The sequence below is a fragment of the Oreochromis niloticus genome, linkage group LG23 (genome assembly GCF_001858045.2).
Source record: "Oreochromis niloticus isolate F11D_XX linkage group LG23, O_niloticus_UMD_NMBU, whole genome shotgun sequence".
NCBI lineage: Eukaryota > Metazoa > Chordata > Actinopteri > Cichliformes > Cichlidae > Oreochromis > Oreochromis niloticus.
Window position 1 is genome coordinate 7,554,481 of NC_031986.2, and position 24,740 is coordinate 7,579,220.

Sequence of the window (24,740 nt, forward strand, 5' to 3'; positions counted from 1 at the left end):
TTCCTTTTGTTATCTCCTCAAACATAGCATACACTGGACCGTTCTGCATGAATGGAAAGGAAGATAATGCCATCTCACAAACAATAAACGTGACTGATGCAGATCATGTAAATGCTTATCCGTTTCTAATTACACACTGTGCCCTGCTAATATGTTTTTGGTTTTTTTTTTAAACTGCAGGCTATTTTAAATCCACAACTTTTGAACAGTTTGTGTTCATTTTGACTGAAAACATGAAACAATTCTAGCTATATTAAACTGTTTAATTTATATGCCGCTAATTCACAAGGTCAAGACCCTAAAGTATTCCAAAGAAACCCCCCAAAATCACATGAGCCCCTATAAGCAAGCACTTAGTGACAGTGGGAAGGAAAAACTCCATTTTAAGAGGAAGAAACCTCCGTCAGAATCCGCCTGAAGGAGGGGTAGCCTTACAAAGTGATCAGTTGGGGGTTTGCAGTTGTCTGTTCTTAGTTCTGTCAATGCGCTCTATTGGTATTAATTATTAGACTTCAGTCACAGAACACTTTAAGAAAGGCAAGTCTCATCTCTTTAATAGAAAGACAAGATACAAATGGATATCAATCTGCATGTTCAGGTTGATTCTACTTTCAAAGATTTACTTTTGCCACCTGACAGCCAATGCTCCAGTTTTAGCTCTTTCCTGCTAAGGACAAAGTATTAGCGAAATTAGGGTTTGGATTTTTAAATGTGATGACTTCTTTCTTTGTTTATTTCTTTGGGAATATAAACAATTGATTTTAGACAAAGCTACAAAATGAAACTTTTTTTTTCCTTTAACAAAAACATATATTTATTGTAAATAAATAAATTTACAATTTACGGCCCCAGACTGTAAGACTCGGCCCTCATCTCTCCTCCACTCATACACTGAGCACCGGCTCCCCACAGGGCTGTGTGCTGAGCCCCCTCCTGTATTCTCTCTACACCCACGGCTGCAGTTCGACCCACAACAACACTCTCATCATCAAGTCTGCTGATGACACCGGTAGTCGGACTCATCTCAAACGGAGACGAAGCAGAGTGCAGAGAGGAAGTCCTGAAGCTGGCAGCCTGGTGTTCAGAAAACAACCTGGCACTGAACACTAAGAAAACCAAAGAGCTCATTGTTGACTTCAGGAGACCAACGGGGAGTGTGTGGAGAGGGTCCACACCTTCCGGTTCCTTGGTGTCCTCATCTCTGCTGACATCTCCTGGACCGACAACATCTCAGCGGTCGTCAAGAAGGCCCAACAGCAGCTGCACTTCCTGAGAGTCCTCAGGAAGTACAAGCTGAACTCCAACCTGCTGCTGACCTTCTACCGCTCATCCATTGAGAGCCTGCTAACCTACTGCATCACGGTATGGTACGGCAGCTGCACCAAGGTGGATAGAGTGAGGCTTCAGAGTGTGGTCAAGACAGCACAAAAGATCATCGGCTGCCCTCTCCCCTCCCTGATGGATATTGCTGCCTCAGCAGAGCAGCAAACATCATCAAGGACAGCTCCCACCCTGGTTTCAACATGTTCAGCCTGCTTCCCTCAGGGAAGCGCTACAGGTGCATCAGCACAAAAACCCACAGACTCAAAAACAGTTTCTTCCCCAAAGCCATAACCACCCTGAACTCACACATGCACCGATAACACAGCCCCCCACTTCCCACTTCCTCTATGGACCACCACTGTGCAATACCAATTCTATGTGCAATAACCCAACTGTATATACACAACACTATTTTATATCTTTTTCCCTCTGTTAATACTGTCCATATGTATATAGCGCTGCAGAACTCTACCCCCCCCAGCATGTTTGCACTGAGTAGGAGATACTCTGTATCTCATTGTACAACTGTATAGTGACAATAAAGGCATTCTATTCTATTCTATTCTATTCTAAATGACCCACTTGCAATACCTTCACATCCCACCAGGGGGCAACAAGAAACATTTAAAGAGTTCTAACACTAAATTACATCACCCATTGCTTCAAATGTTTTCATTGTCGCCATCTTGGTCTTTCGAAATCAAATATGATAACGAGGTGCACATGTGACTGTGAGATTGCAGCCTCATTGGCTAACGACTTAATTTAAAATGTATGAAAAAACAGTGAATCTGCCAGTAAAGCCAACAGAAGTCTTTCCTCATTGACTTCTTTCTTCTTTTGTCTTTTTTGCATCCACAAATCTGGATTGCTATGGTCCCATACAGATAGGTTCATCCATCTGGCTCTTTAGACAGACTAAAGTCTAAATGTCTTTTATTGTCTGTCTATGTCAACACTGATGGCAGAATTTTGTTTAGCCACAATATACAGTTGGCATTAAGAATCAGAATAGAGGGAGTATTTCTCATAAAAAGATTTTTTACCAGCAGTCATTGGCTATGATGTGTCTGCTCTCGATTTTTGTTCTTTTATCTTCCTGTTCTGTGTGTTTCCATGTGTTTTGAAGGGTTTTACCTCAGAGTGTAAAGTATTTTCCCATTGTTCCAGATCCGGAGCAGCTGATTGGGCGTCGTTATCCAGTGAGAATCGGCATTCTTGGAATTTCTAAAGATGGTGTCGGGCAGCCAGATCAGACCGACCATATTGCTGGTTGAAAAAGAGGGAAATTGATACAGAGAGAGAGAGGAAAGGAGGTAAGACTGATTCCCTCAGATTTCTCTGAAATGCATGAGGCTGCACTCATTCCCAATAAGAGCATAATAAAATACTCGGGCAACTAGGGGAAAACAAAGCACATCAATCAATTTGTTCCATTAATTACAGGCCTCTTCAAAAGAGAGAGAGACAGAGGGAGAGAAGAATATTGTTTTTATCATATGAAAATGTTCAAATAGTAGATGCTAAAGTGGTGAAATTGCCACAGCAGTAGTTCATTTTAAAAAAGAGATCTAGTATAATTATCACTAGATTGGTATTGATTCACCCACAAAGCTGATATGTTTAGAAGTTTTTTAATAAAGGTTCCTGTAGTATGTCTTTTCTAAACTTTATAGTATGTCTTTACTAAATCTAATATACCTGTTGAGGGTTAGAATCCGCATGCTGCTGCTGTTATACCGCAGACGAGTGTCCACCCAGGTCTGGGCGAAGATAATATCGATCTGGTACTCCTGGGAAGAGAAAAGTAGAGTCAATATAGAGATCTGACAACCCGTGTTAGAGAAGAATAAAGGCAGAAAGAGACGTGCAGCCTGAAGTCTGTGTGCTAAGCAGCCCGTCGAATCCTTCGAGAAGAGCCAAGAATGTGTTTGTCTGAACACAAATGTGTCCACATCAAAGAAAAATACAAAAGCACTGCAGCCCTCGCTGCAAACATTCAATACATATTATGCTTTTGATATGGAAATTAAATTCCACCATCTCACAAACTGTTTGCTTCAGCACATTTCCTTCACCTCAGCAGAACCTGCGTCTAATTGTGAGGTTTTTAAAAAAATACTGAATCCAATGTTGTGTTTTTGGGAATGTTAATATTATCTCTGTCTTAGAAGAGTGGATTTGAATCCACCTTTTCTTTGCTGCTATTTTCCCACAGGTATGTTTATAATCCACCAACCTCGACCCATAACATACTTCAAGTATTTGGAATTTGTAAAACAGCAAAATTAGCTCTCAGAGAGTTTGGCACACACATGAAACTTCGATTGAAGCCTGTAGATTCCTCCTGAGAACTTGCATCAAAATAACGGCTAAATATAACCAGGCAAATTAGAGCTGACAAAGAATGTCAGTCATTGATCTTCACTCTCCTTCGGGCGGCAATTAAAAGCATTTATCTTGCAGATACATGTGGGTTCTACAAGACAGTTGGCTACACACTCTTCATAGTTTACACATCTTAATGGCTGCTATTATTGCTTTATTAATACAGTGAAACTCCTGCTTTTTTTGCAGTCTTGGCTGTGGTCAAATTTACAGATACCCTAGAAGATAGTTTAGGCAGTCAATTCAACTGTTCTCACATAGTGCATCCTGCTACTGAAACTCATTTGCACTTATATCATTAGTGCTTTGCTCACTTATTTTCTAAATTTGCCTGCTTTCACACTGAAATCTATGCTTGCTGCTGTTCATGCATCACTTCTTCGGCACCACCTCCACCCCCACATCTGAGTATAGCCTCTGAGTATACATTCCTCTTCAAGGAAGAGTTGTTATTGTCACTCCCCACTCACTGTCTTCATGTACATTTTGAGGATGGCAGACTGGGAGAATAAGTGTGGGCCAGGCACTGTCATTCGTACATGGAAGTAACAACAGTGTGTGGGCAAGGATGGTGGTAAAACTCCAATGTCAGAGCCTAAATTCATGCCTCACTCTTTCACTCCCCATAGAGACATTATGATGGCGTACTCTGACATCAGAACTTAGACTTCGTTTCTTAATCTTTTACTCCCCACTTGAAAGTGAAATCAGGAAGTCACGATTGCTTAAGATTTGCTCCTTAATGTTTTACTCAGGTCCCAAAAGGAAGTAAACACAGGAAATGATCATGTTAAACTACACGATCGACTGGCGACTGTAAACTACAATGTCAGATATATATATATATATATATATATATATATATATATATCTATAGATATATATTTTTTTTTAACAATGCGAAATCTTTTTGAATTAAGCAGAAAAAGCCAGAGTTCAAGTGCATCTTTGTATTATTAAGTCAGATGGTTGAGAAATACAACTGATACCACTGGGCAGGAGATGAGGACCTCCAATTTGGCTAGCAGAAGGTCAGTACAGCAGCTGGAAGGCCTCTATAGGACGTAAACAATGCCAGTACTGCAGAGATTCAATTTTATTTATACAGCGCCAAATCACAACAACAGTCACCTCAAGGCGCTTTGTATGTATTATTGTACGGTCTACCTTGCAATATAGAGAAAAACCCAACAAACATTTTGGTGACAGTGGGAAGGAAAAACTCCCTTTTAACAGGAAGAAACCTCCAGCAGAACCAGGCTCAGGGAGGGGCGTGGCCATCTGCTGCGACCGGTTGGGGTGAGGGGGGGGGACAGGATGAAAGATATGCTGTGGAAGACAGCCAGAGATTAATAACAAGTATGATTCAGTGCAGAGAGGTCTGTTAACACATAGTGAGTGCACTATCTATATGCTTTAGCAAAAAGGACAGTTTTAAGCGTTATCTTAAAAGTAGAGATAGTGTCTGTCTCCCGAATCCAAACTGGAATCTGGTTTTGCAGAAGAGGAGCCTGAAAATTGAAGGCTCTCCCTCCCATTCTACTTTTAAATGGAATGGGAGGGAGAGCCTCAATCTTTTGCTGATATAAAGATAAAGTGCAGTCTATTATGGGAGAATGTCTCTCAGTCATGGGTTTTAGTGGGTAAAGAAATGAGAAATCTTCCACACTGGACAGTTTTGTCTTTACCCAAATGGTGACTCAACAAATACCCTCACAAAGGCTGTTTTTAGGGCACAGTACTGTACACAAGAACACAATTTCACAGGCATATGACTTATTCTAAATGTTTTTTACCTTTTACTAAAACAGACAAGCCAGACTTGACCTGCCTAATACAGCTGTTACAAAATCTCCACTATTACTGCTGCCCTACTGTTGATCATTTGGAGATAATGATGGGGAGAGCCCACACTGACTATGGCGCGCAATAATTCAGTGAAGCGCCGAGTGTTACGTGCTCCACGCGGTGCAGGTGAACTCACAGCGATGCTCAAATGGGATTTTCTGCTAAAACTAGGTTCTATTTGGGACTGTACCTCCAAGATGGGTCCATTATTCATGGACATTATGCAAAACACTAAAGCCACACTGAGTGTGGGGAGATATGACTGAAACTAACAACGGAGGCTTTCATTATTTCTCCTGGGATCCATTTCAAAGTCAGAAAACAAAGGCGTGAAGGGAGTCTGTTACTTATAGCCATTGTGAAGAAGCAAATGAATGATGCAAAGACCTAGGCGAGCTGAACAAAGGTGTCTTGTTTTGTATATTCTCTAATGTAAAGTCAGAGAATAGAGGTTGTAAGTTCATTATTTAGAGCATAAATGTTTCATTTTAGCCTTTAAAATATTCAGAATGTGACACACTATTTCTCTCCTGTCCCCGACTATGTTTTTTAGACAGCAGACAGCAGGCACATGAAGTGCTAGGAAACCCTCACACGATTAAAAATGCATTACTCTTTATGTGAGTTGGAGTTGGATCATGAAACCAAAAGGTGTAGGTGGAGATGACAGTTGTTCATGAGAAACATCTGCCTATGAAATCCTGTATAGCGATACCTAAATTTTGCCATATAAAATGAAAGCGCGCTCTCACGATGTCATTTACTTTGCACACACAAACACAATATTATTGGCAAATGAAGGATGGTAGGAAAAATCAACAAATACATCCCCACTCTTTCAGAATGCAAATACCAGTCAGAATCAGATAATATGAAATCCATTAATAAAGCCAAAGGATGTTGACAGCAAAGCACGTCTGACTGAAATTAATTAGCCTGACTTTAGTGGCGTCAGAACAAATAGCTTCCTCCTTATCCGGCCTCATCTTTTTTGCATGGAAGCAGCTCGCTCCTCGCCACTTACAGATGTCTTTCATCCACATTTTCCACATTCAGGTACCAAAACATGTTTCCTGAGAGAGCAGATATCCTATCTTTATGGCTGTGTGTTCAGTCAAAGCTTCACTGAGAGCTCCCAGAGCCAGAAATGTTTAAAAAAAAAATAAAGTGTCTAGATTGGCAGTGACAGGGCTCTAAGGATTAACAGTTTTTTCATGCCTGTAATTACAGCGAGTTTTCCATTGTTTTCCTGCCATGTGGAGGGCCTCACCGGGGGTGTCTGTCAGCGGGATTACACAAAAACTACCGAGCTAGATTTCATGAAACTTGATAGAGAGGTGAACGACGAACAAAGAAAGAACCCACTAAGTTTTGGTGTGGATTTGGATTGCTTCCTTTAAACTCAGTAGATTGTGCCTTTCTATTGTAACACTTGTTCCTTCAATCAATCATGATGTCAATTTACAGTGAGAATGAAAAAAAGTAGAAAAAAATATTTCATTTTCATTAATGAATATGACTTTTGCCCCTTTAGTAATTCAGACCATCCAGGTCCCGAAACCCCAACTATGGTATAGTATTAACAGAAATATGCTCCTCATTCAGGTGATTCAGGTGAAGTTCTTCAAGCTCAGCCCATTCAGTATTTTGGAGAAATTGAACAAAGTGCATCTCAGAGACCTCTGTGGACAAATAAGGCAAGCAAGGGCCTTTCACCCAGGAGACTGTGGTTCATATTCTCACTTAGATCAAATTAGGCTTTAAAACTGAAAAATTGACATTTGATCTCATTTCAGAAGCAATGAATGTTGTTGTATTGTGTATATATATATATATATATGTATTCTTTTTTTCACTAGCTGGGCCTGCGTCCTCATTTTAGTTTTCCTAGTGTTTTCCTAGTGTAATCAAGAAATGAGCTGCGGTTTGGGGAAGGCCTCGATGGGTACTGGTGGCAGATCCCTTATGAACTAATGAGAAGTGAAGAAGTGAAAGAATTGAAAAAAGGGGAGGGAGTGAGGGTGGGGCACGAAAAGAGAACAAACATCTTGTAGAACTGGGGGGGTAATATATAGATAGGACCCGGAAGGGGCATGTTTAGAGGCACGGTTCAGCTCCTGAAATTCAGATAATTTAATTCAGATAATTTATCTCCAAATATTTATACATATATATATATATATACATATATATATATATATATATATATATATATGTATATATATATATATACACACATATATATATATATATATATATAGCGAGAGAGAGAGAGAGAGAGAGATATTTTTTTGAAGCAAACTCAGCTTTGTTCTATTTAAAGGGAGTTTTTTAAAAATATATATACCTACTGGCTCAAAGGGAATTGTTGGGTTTCTGTCTATAATATTGCAAGTGTTGCGAAATCGATCAATGTAGAGCAGTGAAACAAACCACGGAGGCCCCAGAAAAGTGCAATCAAACGGTGAGTTTGTTAACACAGGACAAGAAATTTCAGCATGAGTCTTCTCTGACAAAAATACATGTGGAGAACACTTTTAAAGCAATGGGGTATCCGCCCCCCCCCATGGCGTCAATTACAGGTCAAAAATACATTGTGTACAGTCATTGTTTACAGACAATGGTATATCTTGTACATTTTTAATGGCTAGACACAGACATATAACTTCTCTTTTCTATAACACCTACCAAATAAGGCAATAAACTTCAAGCCCCCAGGGTCTCTGAGGCTGGTCACTAACTCTGGTCATCAGTCACCAAGTAGACTAAAGGGCAACAGGTTACAAAAAGAAGCAGAAGACACTTGGGCCTTCGCTCAGACCTGTCACTAAATTTATGTGTATTGTAAGCATGCATGCAGTCAACCTTCTATGTTCTACAGTGAAACTTAAGACCCTTTTGGATGAAACATCAACTCCAAATCAGCACAGATATGCAATGTGTATAAAATAATCATAACTAAGCCTGTAAATAAAAAAGGTCAATGTGATGACAAACATCTTCAATGCAATATGAACCCTATAAGAAATATTACTAATCAAATAATGCTGTAAAACATGTTATTAATGCAATTATAATAATGCAGGTTATATGGCAGCAATAAAAGAATTTCTGAATCTCCACACAAGGTAATGTAAGGTTAAGGAGGTAGGTAGGTGACTGATGACTCTAAATTGCCCATAGGTGTAAATTACTGTGTTAGCCCTGCAACAGACTGGTAACCTATCCAGGGTGTACCCCACATCTTTGTCTATGGTAGCTGTGATGGGCTCCAGCTATCCCCCCATGACCCTGAATTGAATAAGTGGAAGAAAATGGAAAGATGGATGCTGTGACAAAGAAGGGTTATAAGCTATATCATTTTCCTTTTGTACTTATTTAACCATTTAAGCGAATATGAACTCTAAGTAAAACTACTGACTACCCTTATTTCCCTCCAGTCTTTACATGATCCCAGCCACCTCCAGTCAAATCTTACTGCCCTGCTCTTAAAAAGAATCCCACCAAGCAATCTCTGCTTGGCACATGCTGTAAGCGCACGGTAATAACTGAAGCCATCAATATTTTATTAACCGGTTGGAAGAGATTGATTTCAAAGCAAAATGTAATTGTTTCACTGGTGTGACCTTCAAGCTGACGTCAGTGCAACTCACCGCTTCCTGCTTAGAAGCAGTGAGAATATTACGAGCCTTCCAGCAGCTTGGTGGCAACTCTGTCCCTGATTGAATCACCGATATTGGATTCTGCCAAAATTCTGATTATGTTAAGTTTGTCTTCATTTTATCACTTTGCACAATATTTGTGCATGCTAACCAAACTCTGGTTGAATGTTGCTTACAAATGAATGCATCGGTAATAATTACCCAGCACTAAAATGCACACTAACTCCTTTTTACTTTTGGCATTTGTTCTAATTAATTTTCACAATTTGGTATGTCTAATTTTCCTTAAATAAGGCTCTGAGCGCTTACAGCAATGATTATATGCTTGTTTCTCTTATACTGGTTTTCCTACCAGTCATCCCTGAAACTGGGATCCCTGCAAACCTAAGTACAGATACATATATCCTTTTTTCCTGACTCATTCAAACACCTCGCACTATTAAAACAGCACTTAAAAAAAGCAACAGTATATTTTTTTTACAAACATCTTGCCATCCCTTAAAGTTAAAATTTGTCATGTGTTCTGACTTTAAATACCACCCATCATGATGGTTGTGTAAACATCATTGTTCAGTATTTAAAAAACTAATTCTGTGTTCTGCTGATGATATTATCTCTCTTTATTTTTATGTCTTGGTTTGATGTTCTTTGACCATTCCATTAATGCCAGTAATCTTTTATCTGTTAAAAAAAGGGACCTTTCACTGGGCATCATCAGAGTAAACTTTCATTTCCACTCAGTTTTGTTTTTAAACCTGTCCCATGAAGTGTGTGACCTGATTATAAATGATATGAGCATGATTAATATACTGGATAATAATGGCTAAATAACTGTGATTTTGTTTATTAATGTTTTGTTCATGCATGCATGAAAGCGCAGTCTGATATCTCTGTGTTTGTCTTGTTACTGCAATATCATAACTGTTGCTCCAGGGCTATTAATGCAGCTGACCAGTGATGTTACTGTGATATCATAGCTTTATGTCTTTGAGGAAAAAGACTGGAACAGTGTTAAATACCTACAACAATGTGATAATTGATCCAAAGCGAATGTGTCATGTAGTACTGTGATTCAAGGCATGGTAGGGAGGGGCATGTTAGTCAGTTTTAGCTGCTTTGCACAGGTGGAACAGGTGCGGTAGAGGGGCAACAACGAGGAAACCCTCCAAAAACAGGAAATTCAATCTTTTCTATTTTTTTTCATCCCATCAGGAGGAACGATACCTGCTCCATTGGCACTGCTCATCCCGTTCCTCCTTGCACAGAGTCCTCCAGCAGGCCACTAGTATAAATGTCTCTCATTAAACAATCATAAAGAGACTTAGGGCCCGACATCCTCTAGTGCACCCTGTGCTCACTCTTCAGCACCATGGAGCCCGACTGCCAGTGGCCATCGAATATCAGAACTGGCAGATCCACCACTGGCCCTGCGCTTTTCATAGATGAGAGCAGGTTCACCTTCAGCACATGTGACTGATGTGACAGGGTCTGGAGAAGCCGTGAAGAACATTATGTTGCCTGTAATGTCGTTCAGCATAAACGTGGTGGGTCAATGATGGCTGGAGAGGCATATCCATGAAGGTACTCACAGAACTCTACAGGCTAAGTTACGACAGCCTGACTTTCATGAGGTATAAGGATGAAAATCTTGGACCCATTGTCAGACACTCCACTGGTATAGTGGATCCTGGGTTCCTTCTGGTACTTGACAATGCATCCCCTCATGTGGAGAGAGTATGCAGGTAAGTGTTCCTTTATTTATTTATTTTTCGAGCTGTATAAGAGGCATCACATACATTATATATTATAACAGCCATCCAAATAATGATGAATGCACTACATGATTTTGTTTTTTTAGCATTTACATAAACATCAGTTGCAACGCTGCAATAACCATTCAGGTCGAAATTTATGTTTAATTAACATAACATCAGTTTGCTATAAATGTGTAACCCATTATCAGTGCTAGATTTGCTGAAATCAATTATATTATGTGCAATCTAATTATGTTTGCACTGGTGCAGAATGCAGGATAACTGGCCTGAATCACTGAAGCAGAGGTGGACCAGCATCGAGTATGGACAATACCGGGCAACCCATCTCTAGTACAAGCATACAAGTAGAAGGAAATGACGGAGAACTCCATCACTTTTTAAACCGAAAATTTAAAACCCTGGTTTTAGTTCTTGAAAGTCTTCCTTACTGTAATTTGTTCTTGGGGTCTGCAGGACGCTCACTCAGTAGCAGCAGTTCTTGGTAAGTTTGTTGGTGTTATCAGGGTTAATTACGAGCAAGTCAACAAAAGAAAATCAATTCAGGCTTCCGTGAATATGCCACCATTACAGCTGGCACATAATGAACTCTACTTCATTACTGCTTCTACTTCATTGCTGATCAAGTAGAATCCTGCGAGCTCTGAAATATTGTCTTGCACTTTATTATAATGCTTTGCCAAAAAAAAAAAAAATCTCAAACTTAAACACATATCACTGACTAATGTACTTCCTCAGGCAAAACCAATGCCGCATAGTTGTTATAAATATTTATAAGTGAAATATTTATATCTCTCAGACTCTGGGAAATTGGTCGCTGGGCTACATCTTCAATCCTTCAAGAAGAAAAATGATTTTTTTTTTTTAAATCTCCAAGTAATGTGTCCACTTCTGGAGTGGATCTAATGCTACTTCATCACCACAAACAATGTTTAGTTATTTACTTTTACTCTCCTCATCTGCACTACTGCTCTCCACCCCACCCCACCTTGTCCCCAAAGAAACACATTGACCCAGAATGCAATGGTGTAGCATTTTCCTGCCGGCAGCCCTCGCGGTGATGCTCCTTGTGTGTGTGACGGGCTGAAAAAAACGGTAAACACGATCATTCATCCGCCGCTTTGGGGTGATGATGAACTTCTGTCATACGTGTAATAAACAAAACTGTCCTGTACCTGAGGATATGAGTGGCATTTTGAAGATTGCTTTTGTGTATGTGTGTGTGTATGGAGCTAATTTCATAAACATGCTTTTGTATTGTTCATTCCTAGGAATCAAATAGAAGGACCTTTTGAAAGAAACAAAAGAAAGCCATTTGCATACCTGGCTGTTTACTCGAACGCAGTTTGTGAGGGTGTAGGAGGCAAAAATGAAAAATGACGCAGACTGCCGGCTGTGCTTCGCTGAACATCTATCCTAAGGTCCAATCAGCACCTGTGATTCTTTGTCTAAGATAAATGATGTACTTGTTGTTTGGCCTGTTTAATATTGATACCAGCAGTAAGGTATGGCAGCAGCAGCAGAAACAGCTGTAGCGCTCATTTATCCGCCACCAGCAGACCCTGTATGTTAGACATCATGTTTCAGGAATGTATTTACTCATCACTTTTTTCAGCTAGAGCTGAGTCAGTGAATGTGAAGTCAGATATTGATAAATACCCAGGAGCATAATGTGGAACAAATAGGGATAAATGGGAAGATCTGCCATCCATCAATCCATTTTCTAGCATTGTCCCCAAGCAAGCAAAGAGACACAGAGATAGTTTGCACTGCAGACTCTTTCAGAGTGGACATGGACAAAGACACCTCACCTTGGAGGAACCCTGGAGGCATCCTAATGCCCAAACCATCTCAAATCATTCTTTTTGTTGTGGAGGAGCAGTAGCTCTACTTGGAGTCCCTTCTGAATAACTGACATCCTCATTCCATCTCTAAAGCTGTGTCAACATATAAAGCAATTAGCACATCACTTCATTCATTTACGGATATTTCAGGCTTTGGTTGCATAATGGCTCAGCCCAACCTGATTGTGACTATGAAAAATCCACGTTTGCCATGTGACTGTTCTGATGTTCCTCGTATTTGGCAACTGATTGCAACTGGTCCCCCCAAGGTTGAGTGTTTATGACCTTCAATCTATGGGTGACCAACAGATTAAGCTTTTGACCAGGTGGGAGTGAACCTATCTCTAAACAATCACAGTCTGATTTGGACAGACTGCAATCACTCTCAGACAGTTTGTAGAAGACTTGCATGTATATAGTGGTCTCCCTGCCTCTGCATTGGTTCTCTCCGGGTACTCCGGCTTCCTCCCACAGCCCAGAGACATGCAGTTCGTGGGGTTAGGTTAACTGGTGATTGTAAATTGGGTGTATGTGTGAATGTGAGTGTGAATCATTGTCTGTCTCTCTGTTTTAGCCCTGCCACAGACTGACAGCCTGTCCAGGGTGTACCCTGCCTTCTCGCTCCATGGCAGCTGGGATGGATGGATGGATGGATGGGTAATTTATAAACACAGACAGATTATTATGAACATGTTGTAACGAATCTTAGTCATTCTGTGTCGATGAGCATAACTTGGCTGCGACACACCTCTTTGCAATAGGGGACTTGACTCAGCTGCTTGCCAATTGCTTGTATTCTGGTTATATTCCTTTATAAAAGCAAGCAGGACACACAACGACATCACTCTTTCTCGAAGAATTTCAGATTTATTTTTTCAACTAGTTTCTGTCGCAAGTCTGAAAGTAAGTGGCTAATGGGAATTTCTGTTTTATGTCAGTTCCTGTGTATGTAGATGGCAGTTTGCCTCCATGTTATTATAAGATCAGGTTTTATTGCTCAGTCCATCTTTTTTTGCCTAGAGTAAGTGGTTATATTTATGTCACACAATTGTTGCTACGATATATTTCCACTTGTTCTTTTTTATTCATGGCTTACACCGATTAAACCACATTGTTTAGACAGCTGAATACAATCGTTCAGTGGTCCAATTGCTTTACCTTTGACAATGAGCCGGGTATTACTCTGCACACTTCAATCTATCCAACCATGGGTTGGTCATTATAGCAGTTACCCATGGCACCTATGGTGTCACAGCTATGCTAATCTAATAGGAACATCTGCAGTCGAACTGCGAACAGAACAAACAGAGGACAGTGTGACAGAACAGACATTAGTGTCTGTAAGCTTTGCTACTGCAAAACCAGAACAACCCTGACACCGCCCCTGTGGATGCAACTACACAATTCAACACTTTTTCAGGATAAGGGGAGTGCTAGCATGTGGCACAGCGCTGTTTTATTGATCATTGCTCATTGTTTCACTTTGAGCAGATCATTTGTACATTAGGATCTGCATAAAACAAAGAGACAGCCAGCATAAAGCGAATGCTTCCAAACTCATCTCTTCAGGGGTATTCAAGCCCACATACTCAACATATACTGTACAAGAATGACTCACCATACATTCCTTTGCCACCATAACACTTATGTTTCTTCAAAGTAAGTCAAAATGAATTCGTGAACATCCAGTATCAGCAGCTGGATCATTTCAAGTTCTTTGCTTTAAAGTGCAAAATGATCATTTTCTTGTTTATTTATCTCAAACTGCCAGCATGTACTTAGAACTATGTTGATACCTCGAGGCTTTTCACAGTCTGCTTGAGAAGGTAGTCCTTTTTTACCCGGCTTTAGGAATAGTCCTTCAAACACAAACAGCTCATAATTAATGTATATACCGATTAAAGAGTTTTGCTTCAAATGCTAGATTTCTGTATACAATGATTCAGAGGGGAAAACAAGCAGAGGGAAAGAAGAAAACAGAAGAGGAATTAAATTAGAGAGGAAACAGCAGAAGGTAATGAAATCTAATAGGGGTCAGGGAAGCAATGAGGGGAAATGATGTGAATGGAAAGTCTTAAGTTGAAAGAAAGATATGCTGGAGAAGAAAGGGGGAACAGAGGATGATTTAGGGGTCCTGGAGCTATTACCATGTCAGCTAATCAATATGTGCTGACCCTCAAAAATCATATCCAAACCAGTCCCTGCAGTCCTGTTTAATCAAGATACTGAGAAAGTCTTTAGTTTTCATGCTCACATAATGCAGCAGCTGCTTGTACATGACATGCTACAGGCTCTGATGACTGCTGTCTACCTCCTCAAACACAGAGCTCCTCCTGTTCTGCTTATTATTACCATACTTGGCGAGGCTTGCTGCATCTTGTGTATCTCTTCTTTAAACCCCTTTTTTTTTGTGCTTTCACAGCTCCCCGTTGTTTGGATCCATTAGATACATCCTCAAAAGTACACATATTCCTACACTATACTGTCATATAGGAGCTCCTTTATTGGGCAATTGTGCACAACTCTGACTGTGAGCAATAGTTTAAGCCCTAAAACATCATATTTGCAAATAAAGCAAATTTAAGCGTGTCTATCACGGTCTGGAGTGTGTTCACTCTAGGATTTCATTGCTAGGTTTCAGCTCCAGTGACCTGTATTCACCACACTAAGAGAACAGGTTTACATGAGATGGTGGAGAGGTGTTGAGCTACCTTTGCATGTGCATTTTAAAGCATCTGCACCTCATCCTTTTTAGGAACATTAAAATTGCTGCTGGTAGTTGTTTCAGCAGTGCCTCAAAATGCTACGCTTTTAAGTCCCAGATTATATGTAAAATAGGGTGGAGTGTGGACTTACAAGTATCTACTGTCTGTGTTGTAACATACACGGATCAGGCATAAGATTATGACCAATGACACTGAGGACAAAATATTCACTTGCTCACTAATACCAAAGACAAATCTGCAGGAAAAATGAGTTTGACAAAGGCCCAACAGTGACAGCTAGATGACTGGATCAGAGCATCTCATAACCTGGAGCTCTTGTGGGGTATTCCCAGTCCACAGTGGTTGGTATCTGTTAAAAGTGGTCCAAGGAAGGAACAGTGGTGAACCAGTGGCAGGGTCAAGGCTTGTTAATGTGTTGATGGGTGTGAAGGCTGGCTCATGCGGTCAGATCCATCAGACGAGCTACTGTAGCTCACATTGTTGAAAAAATTCATTCTGGTTCTGATAGAAAAGTGTCAGAATACACAGAGCATCACAGTTTGTTACGTATGGTTCTGGATAGCTGCAGCTCGGTCAGGGTGGCCCTGCTGACCCTTGCCCACCACCAAAAGCACCAACAATGGGCACGTGAGCTGAACCACGAAGTAATGGGAAAAAGGTGTGCAGGACAAACAATCTGATCCATTGAACCCCACCTCACAGCTTACAGGACGTAAAGCAGGGGTGTCCAACTCCAGGCCTCAAGTGCCAGTGTCCTGCAGGTTTTAGATCTCACCCTGGGTCAACACACCTGAATCAAATGATTAGTTAATTATCAGGCCTCTGGAGAACTTCAAGACATGTTGAGGAGGTAATTTATCCATTTAAATAAGCTGTGTTGGATCAAGGACACATCTAAAACCTGCAGGACACCGGCCCTTGAAGCCTGGAGTTGGACACGCCTGACTTAAAGGTGCTGTTGCTAACCACAGCACACCTTCAGGGCTCTATTGGAGTCCATGCCTCCATGGGTCAGGGCCACTTTAGCAGCAAAAGCGGGACCAACAGAAATTTTTCATGTAAATTTTAGGAATCCTAACATGGTTCATTTTGAATGATCTGATCCTGTGCCTGGATATCAATGTCAAAGTCAGTGATATCCAGGCACAGGAGCCCCACCTTCTGCTTAAGTCTTTCGGTTAAGAGGGGCAGCCAATCAGAAGACAGTTACCTTGCTTCAGCTAGTTATCTACCACTACCAAGGTGCAGTATAAGACAAATAAGGATTTTTTTTTAAACTGTGGAAAATGCAAAACATTTTGATTTTAGAAGTGGTGAAACTAATGTTCTCCCTTCACATAAAAGTAAATTTGATGTTTGTTGCAATGACAAGACAAAAAAGAGTTGTAAATCAAAAGTTTCCAAGCTTGAAAGGTGGATCCAGAGTGCAAATGCCAAATGTTTGCCCTGCGTGTCCTCTGGAATCAACAGGTGCCACCCATTTAAAAAGGTCACAAATGACAGTTATGTAAGACAGAAAGGATTTTATTACTAATGTCGCCAGGAAACGGCCGATTCTCAACTATGAGAGACTGCAATTAAGGACAGTGAATGCCATTTACTTTCCTGAATTAACTTATGAAGCTGTTTTGGCGTAAAAGAAGAAGAACGGCGACCTTCTGCGCTGCAATCAGATAACCTTTTTCTTATGACTTTTTTCTTGCTTCACTCTCCGGGTACCCAAAATGAGTCACATTATTGAAGGTCAAACGCGGAACATTTACAACAAAGCACGAACCGACACACACAAAATTGCACTCATGCACCCACGCGCAGAGACTACATTAAAAGGCTCTTTAAAGCAACATTTGACATCTGAAAAAAAAAAAAAAGAAGCAAAGATTCCCTGTCACACGCGAGAACAAAGAATTTTCTGCCTGAGCAGTTATTTTCTTTAAATCATGAGTGCTTAACACTGCTCACACTGTTGTCAACTTCTGCCCTCTGAAATCTAGTCATACAGAAAGACGGGAGCAAGTGGCATCTTTTCTGCGAGGTCTGGAGGAAATGAAAGCAATGTCTTGTTGCCCAACATTGTGAATTAAAGTCTAGGTCCTGCGAATGAGATTAGCTCCATAAACAATGGCGGGGTCGGCCTCAGAAACACTGGAATCAAGAAAATTGAGGATCTCACAAATGAGCCTCGAGTGTGTCCTATTTTAGTTTTTGCTGGTGTTGTGTGTCATCAACAAATACAGAGGCCTTGTGCTGATTTTTTATAAACTCGTCGTCATTGTGTGCAGAATTGATTTACACTCTCTGTGATGTTAAAATGATTGCAGCGCCAGGGATCTTGAGGTGCACTGATGAGAGTTCAGAGCAGGTTGTTCTGACTTTATTTTTTGACAACTTGTTGCAGTGCTTGCCACCGGTAAATTTTAAGGTGACAGTCCTTCAGCGCTCTGAAAGACTGTCACGGTGTGTCAGTCCAGTTTTATTTTTATCATTTAATCAGCTGGCTCCTGTCAGGTTCATTGGACTTTCTTCCTCCTCCTTCTCACCTTTATCTCATCCTTTAATTAGCCAGCCCATGCTTGCCATACCAACCAACTTTTGTCAGACTGTCTTACAGTTCTTGTCCCTGATGTATTTTTTTCTTACCATTTGGTGTGCTGTTTTTGCTGGCTACACTGACTGATCATTTAAGGTGGTACACCTCTGCAGCTTCTGCCTAGTGCAAATGTCTAATCAGCCAGTCAAATGGCAGCAACTCAATGGACTTAGTCATGTGGACATAGTCAATAAGACCTGCTGAAGTTTAAACGGAGCATCAGCATGGGAACCAAAGGTGATTTAAGTGACTTTGAACTGTTGTTGGTGCCAGACAGGCTGCTGATGTACTGGGATTCTCCCACAAAACCAGAGAATGGTCTGAAAATGAGTTCCAGTGAGTGGCAGTTGCCTGAACAGAAAATGCCTGGTTGATGACAGAAATCAGTTTGGCAGATTGTGTTGAGCTGGTAGGAAGACAACAGAAACTGAAATGAACACTTTTTACAACCAACGTAAACATATGGAGAAGAGCATCTCTGATTGCACCTTGATGCAGACGGGCTACACCAGCAGAAGACCGCACCGAATGGCTCTCCTGTCAGCTACGAACTGAGGTTACAGTTCTCGCATTCTCACCAAATTTGAACAATGGCTCAAATCAATCTCAAACTTTTTTCTTGAACATGACAATGAGTTAAGTGTATTCGAATGCCCTCCACAGTCGCTAGATCACAATCTTAGAAATCTTGGTCTTTATTGACATGACAACACCACACAGATGCTGCAGATTTGTTGGCTGTGCATCAGTGAATTTCACCACAAAGGTGCTCTTTCTAAGGAAGGTTTTCAGCACTTTGCTGAATCTGGGCCATCCCACCCAGTACCAGCAATGTGTCTGTTTTGTCATTTAGGCATTATTTCTCAAAGCTCGTGGTAGACCTTTGAGTATGACTGACTTACAAAGTTAGACCATTGGTCTATCAAACTCAAATATATCTCACTGCATCGGTAAGGTTCCTTAGTTTTGATATGCCCAATAAATACACATAAATATGCAGGACATCAAGTGAGATACTTCTTAACTATGGGACTGATAACCACCATATGATCACAAAGTTTGTTTTTGCTTTTCACTCCAATATTTGTGTGATTTTTTTTTTTTTTGAGGCACTTGAATGACTTAAATTAAGAAGAGTAAACTCAATTTTGAAAGCTAGATATTTATTTTACACGGCCAGCTCACCGAGAAGCTAAATCGTGGTTAAATCCAGTGAAATAACATTGCTACAGCTGTAAACGCATCTCCACTCTAGAATCAAACTTTTTAACACGGAGATATTGCCAAGTAACCCGTAACAGATTTACAAACATTCTCAACAGTGCATAAAGCAAAAATGAGCAGTGGATATTTAACAGAAATGAAATGAGAAGCAGAGGGAGGGAAACACAATGTTCCCTTTTTGAGTCTAAGAGTCTCTTCTGAAGAGGGTTGGAGCCTTTGATGTTTTTTCCCTGCATGTGTGTATTAATCATAGACAGATGGATAGCTAGATATGTATGTGTGTGCATCCGTGTTAGTGAATCTCTGTGTGTGCTTGTTTGTGTTCCTCGTAAGTAAGTGGCCCTGCCACAAAAATAGCTGCTTCTGTCTGTTTGGAGTGGGGCTTCAGGAAGTCCTTCAATCTCTGTGGACTCAATTATTCAGTGAGTCCGTCCCCGGCTGCAGTTGCGCCGAGGGTGTACACTTTCTTTCCATTCTGACGATGTTTAAGTGCATGCACGGGGTTGTTGGAAAACCAAAGTTACGGGAGGATGAATAAAACAGGAATAAACATGAGAATCCCTGAGTCCAGTGTGCAGTCCTAACCCCTGCTGATATTTACAGCCATGATTCAAATGGGAAAATTGAGCTTTTCAGACGATTTACCGTTAACTTCCACGAAGAAAGCTTTTATGCAAAAACACACCTGTTTTTGTCAGCCTTGATCACATAAGTGGAGCTGCTATGGATACGGAGTATCCCATCACCACTGATTGAGGTGTCGGGAATTTTAAAAAATATAAATAGATAGAAAAAGGAAAGTCTTATTTTGAAGAAGAGGTGAACTTTAAAGGGGCCATATTGTGCTTTTCCTCATTTGTAAAAGATATCCTATTATAATGGTGGATGCTCCTGTTAAACATGGCCTTATGTACAAACAGACTACTACCTACGGTCTATCTGACAGGGCCATAGAAGATCCCTAGCCCATGAGCAAGACAGGTATCTGCTGCTTTGTGCAAGGAGGAGCAGTTTAAGCACTGCCAGCACTCTACAAAATGACCTCCAGCAGGTCACTGCTGTGAATGTCTCTGACCAAATAATCAGAAACAGACTTCATGAGGTGGCCTGTGAGCCCAACGTCCTGTAGTGGTCCCTGTGCTCACTCCCCGGCACAGTGAAGCCGACTTGCATTTGCCATAGAATACCAGATCTGGCAGGGCCATCACCGGTGCCCTTTTCACAGATGAAAGCACAGCCTGAGGGGAAACCCTATCATGTGATTTCCTGAGGTCAAAAGGCCCAGGACGTGAGTGGGCGTTAAGGCGTCAGGGAAGGGATCTCAAAACTGGATTATAGATGGCAGACAGTAGGTGTTGTAAGCCACTGCCTCTGTTCAAAGATGGTTGTTCACAGTGGACATAGATTGCTTCTTTCACTCCTCTTTCAAACCATCTGTCTTCGCTGTCTGAAATGTGAACATTGGTGTCCTCGAAGGAGTGACCTCGCCACTTCATAAACGCATGGCACAACATAGAAGAGCTACCTCGACGGGACAAGACTCGGTGGTCCATCTGCATCTAAAGGACAAAGGTCACTCCATAGGGCCTAAATCTGGGACTCTCCACCATTTGACCTTAGAACTGAAGAAGCTTTTCGGATGAGAGGTGAAACATCTTCAAGTCACTTAGACTACGATTACCTAGTTGACTGAGAACCTTCACAGACAGACTGTAATGTTGTTCAGCACGACCAGTTTGGTCTGGGGAGGCATATTAATGGAGGGACGCACAAACCTCTACAGGCTAGGCAACAACACCCTGACCACTATTAGGTATCAGGATAAAAACCTTGGATCCTTGGGTCCCTCCTGGTGGGATCATGTGGCAAAAGTAGGCAGGCATTTCCTGGAGGATGAATGAAATGATATTTGATTTGATGGAAGATGTATTATCTACAATGTGACCTTACTGTCCTTGTTTTTCCATTTGTGTATGGTAGATAAATAAAAAATCAGTATAAAGGTTTAAATATGCACCTAACTGCCAGTAACTTGAGGTTTCATTCTATCAAAGCTTTTCATGAGTGTTGATAAATCACATATTTCTGTACCTCATCTTACCTTATAATACCATTCAAGTTAAAATATTCACTTCTTTATCCTTATAATCTCATTCTAATTCATAATGTATTTGGCTGAATCGTCCACTCATCCATCCGTGTACTTATTTCACTTACTGGGAGCAAGGGGGAAAAAATTAAAAAGATTGCTGCGTTACATTAAGGAAAATAAATAAAATTTAAAACCTTAAAACTAAATAAAAAGCATCGTGTTTCCATTATCTCCTATAATCCCCAACTCAGGCACACACTAGACTGTCAAAATAATTACAGTGCTGATTGCCGGCTCCCTGTTTGCAGAAAACTGTGAACAAAATCAAATGAATTGACAGCACCCAATCAAAACAAATTAAAAGCACGGCTGCGTTGTATTGCCGTGACCTGTTTTGTGTTTTGGGTCAGTAATAGCATCTTGGAAATGCACATACTGACTAATAGATGCAGCATCTCTGTGCCAAGAAGACTGAGGGCTGTGCTAGATTGATAGCGTGCCAGTGAGAATAATAATCTGTCCTCTTCATCTGAATCACTGTCCCTCTCTTTGTCTCTTTTTTTCCCTTTAAATTACGAAATGATAAATGTGTTCACTGTCGATATGTCTGGGATTCAAGTATCAGCTAATTTGCTTAGCTCAACTTTGCAAAGGACGACCTTGATCTCAAACCTGGATGAGAAAGGATTTGTGAAAAGAGGCGAAAAAATGAAAATAAGCTCTGAAGCCTCCACCAATGAAAGAAGAACAAAAAGTGAAAGGACTCAATAAGCACAAGTGATCAAAGCAAAGGGAAAAGAAGCAGAAAAAGTCTGGATTCACTCACACAGAACTTGTTCTTCAGTGGGTCTATCAGTCCAAATAATAAAAAAGCACAAAGAAAAGATGTTCACACTCACACTGTCTGGGAGACTGTGCATACACGCTGCTTTCTTCCCCTTTGTCTTAGATACTGTGTACACACACATACACATAGCAGCTTTGAAAAATGGCATCTTTCAAACGGGGACGTTTTTTCTCGGCTCTGAACGACATGTCTTCAAAGATTAGTCATGTAAGCAGATTTATTGGCGCTAATATAAACGGCCGTCTGTAGTGGGAGTATCAATCCCTCTCCACTCACTACAGATGTGTTTGAAATGGCATGTGACAAGAGAGACAAGAGTTACAAAAACTTAAAGAATCAAAATAGAAAATGTTAATTGTCGTCTTTGTAGTGGACGTTTGATTTTAACGCGCTATCAGCTAAAGGAGCTGTGTTTAACAGTTGGTATTAATGACACATTCTGTAGCTCACGTTGGATATTTTAACAGCTGTATATGTTGTATGCAGTGTATGTTACGATAACAATAAAGCTGACTTGGACATAAAAGAACAACCAATGCAAGATATATGTTCCATCGCTAAGTCAGAGGTAGCTGACTAGCCACTCCCTGGTTTATTATTAGTGTAGACAGCAGATGTAAAACGTCTTTGCTTTGTGTTTTGATAGGAGTTACTAATAGCTAAAAACAATGCCATTTGATACTGTATATAACTTTGGGGGTGCCAACCCCTCTCATGTTTGAGTGACTGAGACCAATTGCTTGGGGAAAATGTATATTTGCTGAGTGAGCAGATTGCTATGGATCGCCCACGCCATTTATAAGAAACGCTGACTTCTGTGTAAACTCAAGTTAACTAACCAGTGAAAAGTGCAATGCAAATCCCAAATGGAGTACATACTTTCAATTCAATTCAATTTAATTGAGTTTTATTTATACAGCACCAAATCGCAACAACAGTCGCCTCAAGGCATTCTGCCTTGTTTCAAAACTTGTTGACTTTTGAAGTAAAAGCTTCTGGTTCGCATTGCACTCATCACAGTTTCACTATTGCTTCGCGAACAGTTCGTGAGTAACATTAGCTGGTGAGCATTTTGGTACACTAGCCAACTAGCAGTTCTACTGACATATGGTTTTGAAGTCTTTAGATTTGGTTAGCTAAGTTGTGTAACTTAGCTATGTGGCACAAATCTGGCAATAATTTGTTTGTAACATTAAATTTAAAATGATCAGCACAGTTCAATAGAATTAGGTAATTCCAAGAATTTTGGGTGAAATACCTAACCTTATTGACTGGACCAAATATTTTTTAATGTAGGATAATTTATAATTTGTCTGTGTTAGCAAGGATATTAGCATTAACTAACATAGCCAGAAGGAACAGAGACATGATTACCAAGAAGAAAATATCCTTCCATTAGTGAAGTGCTTGCTAATGTTGAACATATTCTTCCCTGATGGTCACGTTCCCATCTGAACAGTAAAGCTTCATTGGATAAACTGTCTTTCTACTTGCTAATTTTAACTGATTTAAATATAGCTATTTAGCACAGACAAATAGCTTGAAACCCAGTTAACATTGTCATAAAAATGATACGTAGCTACAGATTTTGTTTTTGTCCTCGTGAGGAGTTTGTGTTGGATTCTGTGTTGTAGTGGGAGCTGGTTATTTGTTGATGTCAGTGACTAGTGGATTTGATTTTTAAGCTACCATTAGCTAGTTTTCCTCAAGGTTGATGCTGAGAGTGATAAAAATGGGGTGAGGCAGTCCTATTGTGAGACACTAGTGGGTGAGCATTAATGGCCTGTTGCGAGTGTTCAAAATTTAATACTAATATTGTCCTTTTTTTTATTTCATAAAGGAAAACACATGTGCTTTCTTGTTTGTTTTTTAAATATATTTATCTTGAGTTAAATTAAACTAAAACCTGCAAAAATATGAAAATACTTCTCATGGGCAGTAGGATGGGTCCATTGCTGATGTGGGCCAGTTTTGGCCCCCTTAGGCCACCCACAATGCCTCTGTAGGTCTCCTCTATTTAGTTATATTACAAAATATGTGCAAAGGATCTTTTGAAAACACTAACATTAGCTTTTTTGGTTAAATGATTTTGATGATCTTTTTGACATATCTGTCTGCTGTCTTTGTGCCATTTTCCAACAATGCGTTTCCTATACTTCAGCAACTGGAGCCTTTCACCTTCAAGAAGAGGATCTGGGCACATTATTCTGTCATTAATCCTTTTCATTCACTACTGAAGTCAAACACTGAATAAGGCACTGGCATAGGTAACGTAGTACGATCATGACTAATTAAGCACTGAATAATATGCAGTATCAATATAGAGATACAGTATGTTTCTTTTTCAGTGACTGTGATTAAAAAGCCGAGCTGTGACACAAACCGTTGCGTGGCCCCAAATAGCAGCCTATCACTTCCACACAG

At 40.4% G+C, this 24,740-nt stretch overlaps 1 protein-coding gene and 1 long non-coding RNA gene across 4 annotated transcripts in view; one reads left to right on the top strand and one right to left on the bottom strand.

Moving 5' to 3' along the window:
• Positions 1-24,740, bottom strand: part of LOC100689728 (gamma-aminobutyric acid receptor subunit gamma-3) — a 147,878-nt gene that overhangs the window by 52,675 nt on the left and 70,463 nt on the right. For all 3 annotated transcript variants that reach the window (XR_001223983.3, XM_003440929.5, XM_013268949.3), the window contains exons 4-5: positions 3,025-3,116; positions 2,461-2,592 (exon numbers count right to left, since the gene is read on the bottom strand). Coding sequence is in view for 2 of the 3 variants with exons in the window: in XM_003440929.5 (XP_003440977.1) it covers positions 2,461-2,592; positions 3,025-3,116 (224 nt within the window). In the remaining variant the exon portion in view is untranslated. The remainder of the gene's footprint in view (positions 1-2,460; positions 2,593-3,024; positions 3,117-24,740) is intronic.
• Positions 2,513-14,542, top strand: LOC112843826 (uncharacterized). The gene is made up of 3 exons (XR_003216348.1): positions 2,513-2,639; positions 10,434-12,414; positions 13,412-14,542. It is a non-coding gene; the product is annotated as an uncharacterized LOC112843826 (long non-coding RNA).